Source organism: Pseudophryne corroboree, chromosome 7 (genome assembly GCF_028390025.1).
Source record: "Pseudophryne corroboree isolate aPseCor3 chromosome 7, aPseCor3.hap2, whole genome shotgun sequence".
Taxonomy (NCBI): Eukaryota; Metazoa; Chordata; class Amphibia; order Anura; family Myobatrachidae; genus Pseudophryne; species Pseudophryne corroboree.
Genome location: NC_086450.1, coordinates 165754865 through 165767045, shown reverse-complemented (window position 1 = coordinate 165767045; position 12181 = coordinate 165754865). Strand labels below are relative to the sequence as shown.

General features: G+C 41.3%; 1 protein-coding gene and 1 long non-coding RNA gene across 2 annotated transcripts in view; one reads left to right on the top strand and one right to left on the bottom strand.

Moving 5' to 3' along the window:
• Positions 1-12181, bottom strand: part of MBD5 (methyl-CpG binding domain protein 5) — a 218320-nt gene that overhangs the window by 48583 nt on the left and 157556 nt on the right. Inside the window, exons 5-7 of the mRNA XM_063933748.1 lie at positions 8326-8428; positions 7238-7418; positions 3411-5492 (exon numbers count right to left, since the gene is read on the bottom strand). Of these exons, the coding sequence (XP_063789818.1) occupies positions 3411-5492; positions 7238-7418; positions 8326-8428 (2366 nt within the window). The remainder of the gene's footprint in view (positions 1-3410; positions 5493-7237; positions 7419-8325; positions 8429-12181) is intronic.
• Positions 9797-12181, top strand: part of LOC134944850 (uncharacterized) — a 136964-nt gene continuing 134579 nt past the window's right edge. The window contains exon 1 of the long non-coding RNA XR_010181970.1: positions 9797-10043. This is a non-coding gene — a long non-coding RNA (uncharacterized LOC134944850). The remainder of the gene's footprint in view (positions 10044-12181) is intronic.

Below are 12181 nucleotides of genomic sequence, written 5' to 3'. Positions count from 1 at the left end.
TGACTAAAAATCAGAAAAAAATACACACTGAGTATATCCTGTGAACTACCTATATTAAATGATAACCCTGATGCACTTAGCCCCCTCAGGTTATAGAATATAGGGATAGCAATCTGAGTTAGATACATGAAATGGAGGTCACACAGCAGCTATAAGCACACACACAGTCACATTGTACAATGCAGAAATTATGACATGCAATAAAACTGCACTGGACGAGCAATACAGAGTAGTACTATGTATAGCTATACACTCAATAGATATAACAATGCACAGTAAAGACTGGATGTATATCACAGGGTACTTGTACTATATAACCCTGACTAAATGCACTCTTTCTTAACTAACACTGTCAGCAGACATGTAGAATACTTAAGTGTCCTGTAAAATGCACAGCGCTGACATGCAGGCGGCTTTACAGAGGGGGATTTGCCTAAACAGTCCCAGAATCAGCTCAGCTTGTCCTAATGGCGCCCAAACGCTGACAGGGAGTGAGGGAGAGAGAGAGATGCAGCTCCAGGGCGGGAACATTTACTCTAAATGGCGCCCTGGGGCTGGGGGAGGGGCTACAGGTCAAAGCCTTATCCCCCTGCTGGACTTCACCACTGGGTACTGTGGGCTTATATAAACGGTTTATGAGAGAAAACCGACCTGTGCCCTTGCCCTGTTGGTCTAGTGGGGTCCCTGTACTACCACAGTGTCCACGCCAGCGGTGGGAAGCGGGCCTCGCCAGGGGGGGGGGGGGGGAAGACCCACTTACCTCCTCCCTGAGTGCGGCCACGCGATCCAGAAGAACAGTGGTCGTGTGTGTGACTATCAGTAAGAAAACCGGAGCCTCCGCTGTAAGTACCCGGCAACCAGGGCACGGGAGTATACAGCGCCGCAGGGGGAAGTGATGGAGCTGCAGCAGGAGATGTCTGACTGACATCTAACAGAGACAGTGCCTCTGCTGCAGCCCCTGAAGTCTTCATTTATCTTTTAAAAGCTTCTTCTCAGGGCTGCTGGAGCAGCCCCCCTGTTGTATGCCTGCTTACTGCATGGCACCAACTACAAAACTGAGCTCCTGTGCACGGAGGCGGGGTTATAGAGGAAAAGGCGCTAGGTATTCTGGGAAGAAGGTCAAAGCTTTGAGCCTGTTGGTGCCTCGGATCAAGATCCTACTCTACACCCCAATGTCATTCCCTGTGGAGCCCAGTGTACCCCGCAGCAGAAACGATCACTTTTGGGCTTCCTATCTGAATTGCAAACTTTTGGGGGGGAAAAATGCAAGAGTTAACAAGTGTACCTGGGAGTGTTTTATTGAATTAAACTTTGTTTTAAAAAAAAAATAATAATACACTTTTTCAAAATAATGTATACTAAATATGTAAATGAGACACGAGATTTAGGGACTCCTTAATATTACAATGGGACACATTTGTAACTACGCCTCTGAGGCGGCAGAAAGAGATCAAGCGTTTTTTAGTGAAGTGCTGGAATAGGGGTGTGGAGTGTAGTGAATAGATGTGCTCAGCATCTATTCACATTAAAGGGAGAGCATAGGGGAAGCCCAACACCTCCGTAAGTGTTGTTTAATAACATGGTGCAAAGAACTAGGATGATGTACTGTAACTCACAGCAACTGTCAGCTGTTGTCAGTCCAGTGTAGGCAGAACAATGAAAGTTGATCTCCGATTCTCTGGTGTGAATTACAGAATATGCATGCCACATATACTATATTATGAAATACTCTCACTTTATTTTCTGCTATTAAATCAAAGGCTATAAATTTGGTTTTGTTTTTTCAATGCTAAAATGTAAAGGACAGACCACAATTGTAAAGCACTACGGACTTTGCTGGCACTATACAGTACATCTGGAAAGTGTTCACAGCGCTTCACTTTTTCCACATTTTATGATGTTAGGTTTCCACTGATCATCCTTGAGATGTTCCTACAGCTTAATTGGAGTCCACCTGTGGTAGGTTCAGTTGATTGGATATGATTTGAAAAGGCACAAACCAAGCATGTAGTCAAAGGAATTATCTGTAGACCTCCAAGTCAGGATTGTCTTGAGGCACAAATTTGGAGAAGCGTACAGAAGAATATCTGCTGCTTTGAAGGTCCCAATGAGCACAGTGGCACTATCATCCATAAATGGAAGAAGTTTGGAACCACCAGAACTCTTCCTACAGCTGGCCAGCTGTCTAAACTGAGCTATCGGGGAAGAAGGGCCCTAGTCAGGGAGGTGACCAAGAACCCGATGGTCACTCTGTAACAGCTACAGCATTCCTCTGTGGAGAGTGGAGAACCGTCCAGAAGGACAACCATCTCTGCAGCAATCCACCAATCAGGCCTGTATGGTAGAGTAGCCAGACGGAAGCCACTCCTTAGTAAAAAGCACATGGCAGCCCACCTGGAGCTAGCCAAAATGCACCTGAAGGACTTTCAGACCATGAGAAACAAGATTCTCTGGTTTGATGAGACAAAGATTGAACTCTTTGGCGTGAATGCCAGGTGTCATATTTGGCGGAAACCAGGCACCGCTCATCACCAGGCCAATACCATCCCTACAGTGAAGCATGGTGGAGGCAGCATCATGCTGTGGGGATGTTTTTCAGCGGCAAGAACTGGGAGACTAGTCAGGATCGAGGGAAAGATGAATGCAGCAATGTACAGAGACATCCTGGATAAAAACCTGGATATGAGATCTGAAAATGGCTGTGCACCGACGTTTCCCATCCAACCTGATGCAGCTCGAGAGGTAATGCAAAGAGGAATAGGCGAAACTGCCCAAAGATAGGTGTGCCAAGCTTGTGGCTCATAGTCAAAAAGACTTGAGGCTGTAACTGCTGCCAAAGGTGCATCAACAAATTATTGAGCAAAGGCTGTGAACACTACACGTCATATTTTTAATACATTTTCAAAAATCTCAAAGAAAAAACTTTTTTCACGTTGTCATTATGGGGTATTTTGTGTAGAATTCTGAGGGAAAAATTAATTTATTCCAGTTTGGAATAAGGCTGTAACATAACAAAATGTTAAGAAAGTGAAGTGCTGTGAATACTTTCTGGATGCACTGTATAAATAAATGTTAATAAACAAAACATTTCAGAGGCGCCCTGCAATGAATCACAGTTTTTGTCGACGGTACCCTTACAAGTGACAGAACTGCAAATCATTTGTTTTATTTTTGCTTTTTTTTATGCTACAATGCAAAAAACAAACAAAAAAAAACATAAAAATATGATATGAAATCAACAGAAAACTCCCCAATACATATTTCATATTAAATATATTGTATACACATAAACAGCAATGTAAAATAACTGTAGAAACTCAGGAATAAACAGAAGCATACTCAAGTGTAAAGCGCAACGGAATATGCTGGAAGAAACTGTTAATAAATAAATAAATAAGTGAACAGCATACCTGAATCAGAACCGTTACCAATGCTGTTGGGTAGCATTGGTATGGAGGATGGTGTCTGGATTCTTGACTGGGGTGGGGCAAGATGTAAAGGGGTCCCTGGATGGGGTAGCATCCCGTAGCTACTGTTGCTTTGTATCTGGTTGAGGAGTCCAGTGAGATGAGCGTTAGAAACTGGATTGCTGCTATGGACTAAGTTACTATTAGGATTTTGGCAGGAGACACCTTCTCCCCTAATTGGTACATTATGTGCCATTGAATTATGTAGATTAGTAGAGTTCAGACTGTTGTCATAATTCAGCTGGTTGGCAGAGCAAGGCAAGCTCATGTTTGAGTCAGGAACGGTGCTGCTATTGCTGTTCATGTGAGAGTTCTGACAACTCATGTTCTGGAGGAGTTGTGACATTGAATTAATTGGAAATGAATTTTGCCCTTGTTTCCTCAACAGATCCGCTACAGGTTTTTGTAGGCCCGAATTATCCATGGGTGGTGGCTTGAGTAGATTCATCACGGCTGATGCAGGTTGTTTTCTCTTTCTTAAGTCCTTTTGCTGAGACATCAGCTTATCTCTTAGAGCTGCCCGGCCACTCTGTCCCTCTGCCGGTGGTAGCAGTACATTAGAGGATGGAGGAAACATTGTGGGTAAAGTGCTATTTCCTTCGTTGCTGCCACAGCTGACAGCAGTTACAGAACTGTTATTATTACCAGCAAGTTTATTTTGATTTGCTAGCTGTGCTTTGGCTGCTGCTGAAAGTAAACTGCTTGCTGGGAAAGAGGCGGCATTATGCTGGTTCAAGATCTGAGTTAAAGGCATCCCCAGCAAACCCATCTGACTCTTAATAGGAGTGTTAACAGTCGAAGATGGGGGAAAAACTGTGTTGTTTGGAGGGTTTAATACATTGCTCATTCCAGCTATCAATGGGTTATGCATGTCTTTGTAGGGATGGTGTCCATCATGCTTAGTTGAAGGGCTTGATGGCATGGATGGTCTTGGGGAGCCTATGCTGTGTCTTGGAGAACGTGGTAGGACTTTGAGGCCAACACAGGGAGGTTGTGTTCCTAATGGAGGGACCATGAAATTTCCATGATCAGATGATGTGGAAGAAGAGCGTGATCTTTGGGGAGACGCCTCGATCCTTCCAATACCGGGTGCTATTGTGTGGACTGGGGAAGTTACTGGTGAGGGTGATAAGGATGTTGAGGCTGGGTGTTGAACTCTTTGAACATGATTTCCATGATTCATGTGACCAGGTTTGACTGTTGGCAACGGGAGATTGCTTGGCAAAGGAACAACAGCAGGTGGCATGTTTACATTCATCACAGGTACCTGAGAGTGAACATTTGGATGAAATGTGGTAGTGCTCATTACAGGGTTTTGAAGAACTGGCTTACTGGGTATGGGGTCGAGGATACCAAGTGGATCTTTTTCTGAAGATGTTAATGGCTTTTTCTGAAGAGCACAAAGTGGTGGAGGAGGAGGAGGTGGTGGGGGTGGTGGTGGAAGGGGGAGTGGAGGACCTTGTGTTGCTTTATGATGATACATTGCACGTGATATATCCATGTTGGCTGGATAACTGCAAAGGGTTTTCTTCAACACTGGGCTAGTAAATGTGGGAGATAGAGGCATATTCGTCCTTCCAGCCATAGCACATGATGGCTGCACAAGGGAACCATGCAACATAATGGACTGTGGAGACATGGGAGTCCTGTTTACATGAATGGGACTAGAATTGGGTGGCGCATGATAGTTGGGATTGTTCCTTGTAAATGCATCAGGACTTCCCAATGGGTCAGTCCTTGGAGAAACAGATCCATCACCATAAATCTGGGATCCAGATGAAGCTGGACTTAGCATGCCTCCATGACCCCCACGAAATGGCGATTTCTGTCCATGTTTGCTGCTACCTAACCTTTGCCGTGGATACATGGAGTGAAGGTCCTGCGGCTGAGCTCCCACATGTTCTTTAACCATCAATTTATATGGGTTTTTACATTCTGGCAGCACAGAACAGACAGTGCCATCATGCGATTTATTTCTTATGGATCGTGGGGTTGCTGCGCGTGTGGAAACCACGGGAGCAGAGTCTGCATAAAAACAAACAAATATATATATATTACATCTCAAAATAATAAAAATAGTTCTGTATATATAGTTTTTAATATTAGACAGGGGCTCACTGAAGAGGACAGGGATGGGTAAGGAGAGGATTTTGTCTGCTCACTAAGTATGACTCTGAGAAGAGCACAGGGGCACTACACATCAAATACAAATATTTAGCGTCAGATATAAAACTTTGCTAAAACTTTCCTTTAAAATAGTAATAACTGGCTGATAAAATGCCTGTCAGACATGTATCTGGATGGCTGACGCCCATCAGATATCGTGGGCATACACTGAGATATCTTCTAGTACAGATATAGTACAGTATGTTAGTATACACTGTCCTGTCTCCCACTGTACTCTCTGTATAGTATACACAACCATCTCTCACACTGTACTCATTGTATGGTATACACAATCAACTCTCACACTGTACGCTCTGTGTAGTATACACAGCTATCTCTCACACTGTACCCACTGTATAGTATACACAGTCCTGTCTCACACTGTACTCTCTGCACAATGAACACAGCCCTGTCTCACAATGTACTCTCCGTATAGTATACACAGCCATCTCTCACACTGTACTCGGAGGCAGATGTATTAACCTGGAGAAGGCATAAGGAAGTGATAAACCAGTGATAAGTGCAAGGTGATAAACGCACCATCCAATCAGCTCCAATATGTAAATTAACAGTTAGGAACTGATTGGCTGGTGCGTTTATCACCTTGCACTTTTCACTGGTTTATCACTTCCTTATGCCATCTCCAGGCTTACTACATCTGCCACTCAGTATAGTATACACAGCTAATTCTCACACTGTACTCTCCGTATAGTATATACAGCCATCTCACACTGTACTCTCCGTATAGTATATACAGCTATCTCACACTGTACTCTCCGTATAGTATATACAGCTATCTCTCACACTGTACACTCAGTATAGTAAACACAGTCCTGTCTCACACTGTACTCTGTATATTATACACCGTCATGTCTCTTGGTATAGCATGCACACCCATCTCTCACACTGTACTCTCTATATAGTATATACAGTCCTGTCTCACATGGTTGTCTCTCTCTAGAATACAGTCATCTCACAATATACTCTGTGTAGTATACTCAGTAATGTCTCACACTGTACTCTCTGTATAGTATACACAGTCCTGTCTCACACTGTACTCTCTGTATAGTATACACAGTCCTGTCTCACACTGTACTCTCTGTATAGTATACACAGTCCTGTCTCATGCTATACTCTCTGTATAGTATACACAGCACTTTCTTGCTCTGTACTCTCAGTATAGTATACACAGCCATCTCTCACTCTGTATTCTCTGCATAGTGTACACAGCCACATCTCAATATGATCCTGTCTAGAACACAGACAGGCTATGAACTTAAGCTGGATATACACTAGGCGATGCGTTGTTCGATCGTCTACTGTGTACGGACTATTGCGCACTTCCGTGGGTCATTCATCGCATCTGATCGGTCTGCAATGTCGAATATATTTTGGACGACACCATGCTTCTGGAAGTGGCCTATAAACAATACATTGCTCAGTCATACGCTATACTGTTAAGTGCATGTGGGACGGGTGATGTATCGTTACATCGGTCATCCTGTCGGCCAACAGCAATATCGTCTAGTGTGTATTCAGCCATAGAAGCAGAACCCATAATACTGATGTTAAAAACAAGAGACAAAAAAACAACGCAAACTTACTTGTCCCTCCCCCAGGGCTTGTTAATACCAGTGAGGGATGTGGCGTCTCCATGCTCTTGTGTAGTGTGGCCACAGCAATGATCTTACGCTTGTGGATGCAAAGCTTGGTCACATCCTCATCTGCTTTAACATCTTCTGCAGTCCTTTGTTTCACGGCAGCTCCAGGGTCAAAATTAAACACCTAAAACATTACATAGAAAAACAAATATCTTTGTGAATATGATCACAACTGACAAGATATCGGATATTGCCCTGTGGCAGCTAAGTGGTCCATATATACTTTGCCGCCTCGGTTTTGAAAATTTGTCAAGCACTGAGCGCACACAGTACCAGCCAACGGTTAGAAATACTCTAATAAGTATCTTCAACATGAAAGAAGCTGGTAAAGTGGTCCTGTAAAATATAGTATGCATGTTGCTTGTATTGCAGAAGACAGTCATTTGATAGCCTATACCAAATTTCATTAGAACGCTGCAAAATCGCTTGAAACCAGTAGCACAAAATGTACAAGAAAAGTTAGCCTGCAAATCACTATCCCTGTCACCAACTCTCCACTTCACAAATACCTAGAGAATACCTCATAATTGCAGCTTTCACTGTGTGTAACCTTTAAATTGATATTGTAGCAAATGGTTTAAAATAATTAGTAGCTCTATAGGGGTCCATTACACATCCTACCATCATAGACTCCATTATCACATATTTTACAAGACCTGATACAGTGACATGCATGTTGAATATATTAGTCAACCTATATGGAATTATCTGTTCTAATAAATAGCTGATTCTAGATGTATAGCTAGGTAAAATTGACAACCAAAGAAGTTACTTGTATTCCTTAAGAGAACTGGCACATGATGTGCCCAGTACATCAGCCAAAAACCACTGCTTCCTTTATATGCACATTGCAAGGAGTTTAAAAGTCAGGTCGGAGTCACAGTAACACTGATATGCTCTATAAGCATTGCCCCCCACGTAGACAAGTCATGAAACATGGATACCTGTTAGAAACCTCTCTTAGTAAGTAAAGGCAATTTGTTAGGAAAATGGCTTTTGAGAATGAATAGAATATGTCTCAGTAACATTACCTTTGGCAGAATAAGTGGACATTCCAAGCCACACTTGCAGGTTCCATCTGTTAGAAGATAAGCTTTCACCTGGTCCAAACATGACAGATGGGATCCACTCGGGCTGGAGACAAGTATACACAGCTCATCAATTCAGATTCTTATTAGCAGATTATGTAGGATTTCCGATTTTTCGACAAAGCAATAACTTTACAATATATGTATACTTATTAGTGGATGGCACTCCAGGACTATGGGGGTAATTCTGAGTTGATCGCAGCAGCAAGTTTGTTAGCAATTGGGCAAAACCATGTGCACTGCAGGGGGGACAGATATAACATTTGCAGAGAGAGTTAGATTTGGGTGGGTTATTTTGTTTCTGTGCAGGGTAAATACTGGCTGCTTTATTTTTTCACTGCAATTTAGATTTCAGTTTGATTACACCCCACCCAAATCTAAATCTCTCTGCACATGTTATATCTGCCCCCCCTGCAGTGCACATGGTTTTGCCCAACTGCTAACAAATTTGCTGCTGCGATCAAGTCAGAATTAGGCCCTATACTGCTGCCACGGGTATTTGTACTTTAAAATCCGAAGAGTGCAGCCCTTATTTTCTCTCTCTCTCCCTCTCTAATATATATCTATATCTATCGATCTATCTACATCTCAGGGCTGGCTGCTTTAAACCAAATGTTTAAAAAACATACCAGAAAAATAACACTTTTTTATTATGCTGTGGCTTCTTAAAAAAAGCCTATTCTACTATTATAATAAAAGTGTTCAAAATGTTGAATGCTAATGGAATGCTCAGTGCTAATGCTCAATTCCTCGTGTGTGTGTGTGTGTGTGTGTTTCTCTGAAAAGTGCAATTTCCATTTTGTATTACTGTTTAGATTTGTTTAATTATAAGAAGACTTATGCTTAACATTAACTAGTTCTTATTTTAAATTTCATCTATCTTTGTGTGTAGTTTGTATGTATTAATATGTATAGTCTAACTACATATATTCAGAAGTAATAGGAATAACAAGCTGTAAAAAAATGGTTTTCTTGAAAGATGTAAAATAAATCAAAGCTTAATAACATTATTAATGTTAGAAAGCATTAAAACATGATTGAGCAAGGTTTCTAATACATGATTTAATTGTTTTTTTTTAATGAAAACATTAATGCAAAAAAAACAAAAAAAACCCTGATGCATGCATGCATGCATGCATGCATGCATGCATGTATGTATGTATGTATGTATGTATGTATGTATGTAGCACCACCACAGTTGTGCTGCCACGAACTGTAGTGTAACTTTTGTGCCCCTTCCCCTACTGAATGCAGCCCTGGCTGGACACTATGTAACATACAGCAGAGAAAGGATTAACTGTGCCCTGAGTGCTGCGCCTGACAATAGGACACTGACCAATCAGCAAGAGGCGTATGGATTCCAGGGGAGTGAACTGGCTTGTGCTGTGGCAGTTACAGCCAGGTTCTGGGACAGTTGGCAGTTGGGTGCCGCCATCTTAAGCAGTTGTACTAACAGGAAGAGCAGAGAAACAAGGCTGGTGCTGCTGCTGTGATTCCTAGCCAGGAAGGCAGGACAGATATGCGGCTCCCTGGAGTAAGGTAGAGCCGAAGACGGATGACAGGGGTGAGACCTCCCGGAGGTGACAGAGGTGGTCCTCCCTCCCAAAAAGGCGGGCACAACTACTAAGCAGTGAGGAATCCTGACAGGATCATCAGGAGAGGTATAGCAACAAAGCACCTCATGTCACTTCACAGTTACAAAGCAGCACATATTAGTAGAGACTGGCCCTAGAGAGTGCCCACTGATTATAAATATGTTCAAGACTAGAGTTTCCCACGTAATGCACTGAACTTTTACTAGTAACTGCATGGTAGGGGATTAGTGCAGTGAATAAAGCCGTCAGCGTAGGGCAGCATCACCTGGCAGACCACACAGAGGAACACCTGAGCGCTTAGAGCCTGCAGCATCTTTTGTTCTGTCCATAAATATTCTATCTCAAGCCCTCAGTCAGGAATACAAGTTGACATTCCCTCTCAATTATTAAATTGTGATTTTAACCCCTAACCTGCTAACTCTCAAAGGACAGTCAGTGACAAGGAGAATCTGAAACTTAAAATATTTATCCACATTAATGCAAATAATACTTCCCTCTCCACCGAGGTTACAGACAGCATACCTAACAGAGTAACTGGTTCAGAGGAAAAGGGATTCCGCTAATTCTGACATAGAAACACTTCTGCCCTCTTACTGCAAGAAATACTCCAAATGTGCACCAACTAAAGAGTACTCAGCTCACTAGACCGTTTGGACAAATTGGGGATTAATTTAAGTAATAATTAACATAGAGTTCATATAGTTAAGTCATGTCAAATTATATGGTGGAGTTATCGTGTTTATGATAAGATTTACTACAGAGATGTATTGCTACAACCTCAGAATTCAAATTCAGGTAGTTATTTATTGTTCTGTCAAGGAAAATCTGGACACAGCGAGTTCCAGTACGATAAATAAGTTTATTATTTTTGGTGTACAACTCACTACTGCTGAATAGATCAATGAACTGTTGATTGTATTATTAAAGTTCTGCTTCTTTGTTATTTTCCAAGTTCACTATTGAGAACTTTTTCTCCAATAAATTTTAACGTGAACTGAAAACTGTTAACATAGTATTCCCTGCGACTTCATCTTCCTCACCTTTCTACGAAGAATCGAAGAGACCTGGGTGTCGGAACAAAAACTTAAAAAGGTACTGTTATAAACACTTACCTGCATCCTTATTTCCAGACACTAACACTATACTTATGATTATGCAATACAGCAGCCTGATGACAGGGTCCGGAGGCCCAGAAACGTCGCTGACAAACCATGCTGTAAAAATCTTTTGAATACAGACCCTTTTTTTACCTCTCAGCTGTGCCGTGCGTGATATTCTTTTTCAAGGTACCCTTACATTTGCATGTTTAATTTAGCAAGGGAACGCTGGACGCTGTAACTATACATAACCGAGAGATGGATTATTGGAGATTATATATATACATATATATATATATATATATATATATATATATACATACATACACATATTATATATATATATATATATATATATATATATATATAATAAAATGAAAACATACCCAAGTTAGATAAAAAAAAAAAAAAAGCTCTAGGAGGAGAAAAGTGGTACCAGCGCTTATGATCTATATTTCCGATTACGATTTTTGCAATACGATCAAGGGGAATTACCCACAGGGGATCAGTCTAATATGTAGGACATGAAACTGAGTTAAATGAGATGGGGTGTGTCCAACATCATTCCTGGCATTTAGCCAGGTTTGGTTTCCCTAAATAGTAACCAGAGAGACAGTGAAAAGCATTATGGGTAATATTAATCAATTAGGTATTTCCTCCTAAGGAGTTATTCTCATAATAATACCGTTAATACACTTAGTTTGATTATTTGAAAATTATAAATCTATGCACTTTTGGTTAAGTAATCTCCATTCTAATATAGTAAATGGAGCACATATATATAGAGCACCAATCACTTTGCAAGGGAAGTGATGTAATCACTTTTCCCTTTATAAAGGGTGGTTATCAGGTCCAATGCCTCATTATACAGAGACTTGGCTGTCAGCACTGCACCACTGGAGGGTAAGGTTTTGTTTTTGATTTTACAATAGTATATTATCAACTTTGAAAGTGGTCCCATTTATTAGTATACACTTTGTACCAGCTATATGTATTTTATTGACTGGTTAACCACTAATCATTTATAAATGTAATTTTTAAAAGAGTATATGATATGCACTAATTATATATATATATTCACTATATAAATATGACAGATTTATTCAT